Genomic DNA, 3,041 nt, shown 5'->3' on the forward strand with positions numbered 1-3,041 from the left:
AAGACACCAGAGAACGTTCCTGTAAACGCTAAGGATCCAGAACAGAAGAAATTTCATGCCAGGAATGCTAAGACCTTAGCAGTCACAATCAACACTGCATCCAGGCCTCCTCCAATGATCGATGCCACTAAGTACTCCAGCTGGCAAAAGTTGTTGATGACTACAGCCAGAGTCCTAGCTATGGTTGGAGCTGCTTACTCACCAGATCTCTCAGGGGCCTTCTTTGAAACACATCAAGGAAGCGGAGCTGTACTGGATCCGAGAAGCGCAATTAAAGAGACATTGACTTTCGTGATCCCAACATCATGAAGTTGGACCCGTTCTATGATGAGGATGACCAGGTGTACCGTGTTGGAGGGCGTATTGATCGTGCACCACTGTCCTTTGATGTTCGTCACCCGTACCTTCTCCCTCGGAAGAATCATATCAGTCTGCTGATTGTACGTGACAGGCACATTCACGCTCTCCATGGGGGTCATCTCCGAACAGCAACGGACGTTCGGAAGAAGTACTGGATTGTTGGAGATACGAGCATCTCAAAACATGTTGTTCAAGAATGTGTTGTCTGCAGGAAACACAGAGGAAAGCCAGTCCAGCAGAAGATGTCGGACTTACCGGACTACAGAGTCAAACCTTGCACACCGCCGTTCCAGACAATATTGGTAGACCTCGGACCAGTGAACGTAAAGTTGAGCAGGAACACTACCACAAAGGGTTACTGTGCGGTCTGTACCTGTGCGGTGACTAGGGCCGTGCACCTGACATGCGTACAAGACTTATCCACTCAGGCGTTTCTGCAGGCTCTTGAACGTTTTGTCAGCATCACATTCATGCTTATCAGTGACAACGGTACATGTTTCAGGGGAGCGGATGTCATTAATCAACTCAACCTGAAACTGAACCAGGACCAAGTGAGACAACGCTGTCACAAATACAACGCTGAGTGGAGATTCGGACCACCTGCTGGGCCTCATCATCAAGGAGCCGTAGAACGAATGGTCAGGGAGGTGAAGAAGGGAATGCGGCATCTCGCCACGTCTGATCGTCTGACATTTGCTGAGTGGGAGACCGTCTTTACGCAGATATCTGGTGTCATCAATAGTCGTCCCCTCACTGCCATGTCATCATCGCTATTAGACCACCCGCCACTGACTCCAAATCACTTCCTGATCGGAAGAGGTGACTTGCCTTTCCCAGAGGTTCCTTGCGAAGAGTTCAAAGGCGACTCCAGGAAGCGAAGAGAAATTTGTAACGCCATATGTTGACGGCTTCTGGCAGCGCTGGTTAGCTTGCATCCACAAACTCTCCCCGCGGCCCAAGTGGCAACAGTCTGCCGAAAACCTCGCAGTGCACGACGTGGTACTTGTCATCGGTGAGGACAAAGCGCGTGGCTCCTGGAAAATGGCTGAAGTTGTGCAACTCTATCCAGGGAAAGACGATCTGGTGAGGGTTGTTGACATTAAATCTGCAGATGGTGTAGTCGCAAAGAGGCCTGTAACGAAACTCATTCTCCTGATAAAGAAGTCAGAGCGTTTAGATGTATAGAAAATTTAAAGCTTTACAGTGCTTCTCAGGACCATGTGGTGTATTTTGAATAAGTGACTGACCATTTTTTTTTTTTTTTACTGTTGAAGTAACCTGCTGGAATGCTAGCCTGATTTCACCCACGTATATCTCATTATGTTTAGAAAAGATTAACGGACACAGACTTGAACAACAGGCAATTTCCCATTGCCGCTGTATGTTGCTTGGATGGTGACATTCCGTCACCTTTGGGGGGATGGGATGTCATGAAATTACCTTTCTATATTTTTTGATACAAATGAAACGGCTGGTGCAGAGACTAACCAGCAAAAGAACGTGTTCGGGAAGTTTGGCAGTTCGCCAAGAGTAAACCCAGATTTATTCTTTTTTGACCTTTACACCTATGAAGGTATGTTGAGATTTGTGTTATTTAAGCTTTGTTAGATGTAGAATATGTAAGTTGGCTGGTATTGTAGAAATGTGTGTAGTATTGAAGACATTCATTCCTAAACTGGTATTCACATAACAAGTTTGTATTCTTACAGTTCGTGTCACACAGTTTGCGTATGTGAAAATGATTGAGAGTGGTTTGTTTTCGCATGAGTTTCATGATTTGTATCGACATTAATTCAAGGTATTCCTTTGTTTAACAAAAAAGGAAAAAATGTGTAGAAATGTTTGAGGAAAATGATGATATAGTTAGAATGGTTGTTATAGTTCTGAAAGTGACTGAATTGTCAGACGATTTAACGAATTTGTTTTTAGTGTAGCGTATGAATATTGTGTGCAAAGGTTGGGGCCACACATTGGTGCGTGTAAAAGTTACAGGCGGATGGATATTCAAGTATGAGTAGTGTGATAAGGCTCTGTGTGTTCGAACACTTTCTCATTAATCCTCTGTAGGGCTATATGGTTGCTCATTATCGTAGACAGGTTGTCCATACAAGAGTCCATACAGAGTTGTGGTCTGTTGATACGTGTATGTATAATGTAATGAGAGTTAGAGTGTAAACTAGTGGGAATAGTATAGGGAAAAATCCATGTACAGCTTACAGTTAATGCACAAAGGAGTAAGAAATTCGTACCTGTTATATTTGAGTAGAAAATTGCAAAAAAAAAACCCAATAATTAAGCTGATTTGTATTATTGTTGGGGTATATTACTCACCTGCATATTGCATAATAGGCAGCACTATTGCTCCAATTATTGTTGAGAAAGGAAACAAAATCACACGGTATGGTTATAAATGAAACCTAAGGTTTAGGAAGGATTCTTTCCTAGAGTTGCGAATGCACAACTGTTTTTTTTAATGAAACATTAATTTGAAGTTGTCTTTGCCATTTCTTTATTTGTAGGGACATATAACTTCTAGCTCAAGTTTATGGATAATTTATTTCCATCCTAGTAAACGTATAAATAACAAAATACAAGGTATACACATTGTGATATTTGATCAGAATGTACGTAAACTTTAATACTGTTATGCGTTATACTTATTATTGTGCTTCATTTTTTTC

At 42.4% G+C, this 3,041-nt stretch overlaps 1 protein-coding gene across 1 annotated transcript; it reads left to right on the forward strand.

Moving 5' to 3' along the window:
• The first annotated feature begins 305 nt into the window (after positions 1 to 305).
• Positions 306 to 1,265, forward strand: LOC140237077 (uncharacterized). The gene has a single exon (XM_072317017.1). The coding sequence runs from the start codon at positions 306 to 308 to the stop codon at positions 1,263 to 1,265; it is 960 nt and encodes a 319-aa protein (XP_072173118.1).
• The last annotated feature ends 1,776 nt before the right edge of the window (positions 1,266 to 3,041 follow it).

Source organism: Diadema setosum, chromosome 13, assembly GCF_964275005.1.
Source record: "Diadema setosum chromosome 13, eeDiaSeto1, whole genome shotgun sequence".
NCBI lineage: Eukaryota > Metazoa > Echinodermata > Echinoidea > Diadematoida > Diadematidae > Diadema > Diadema setosum.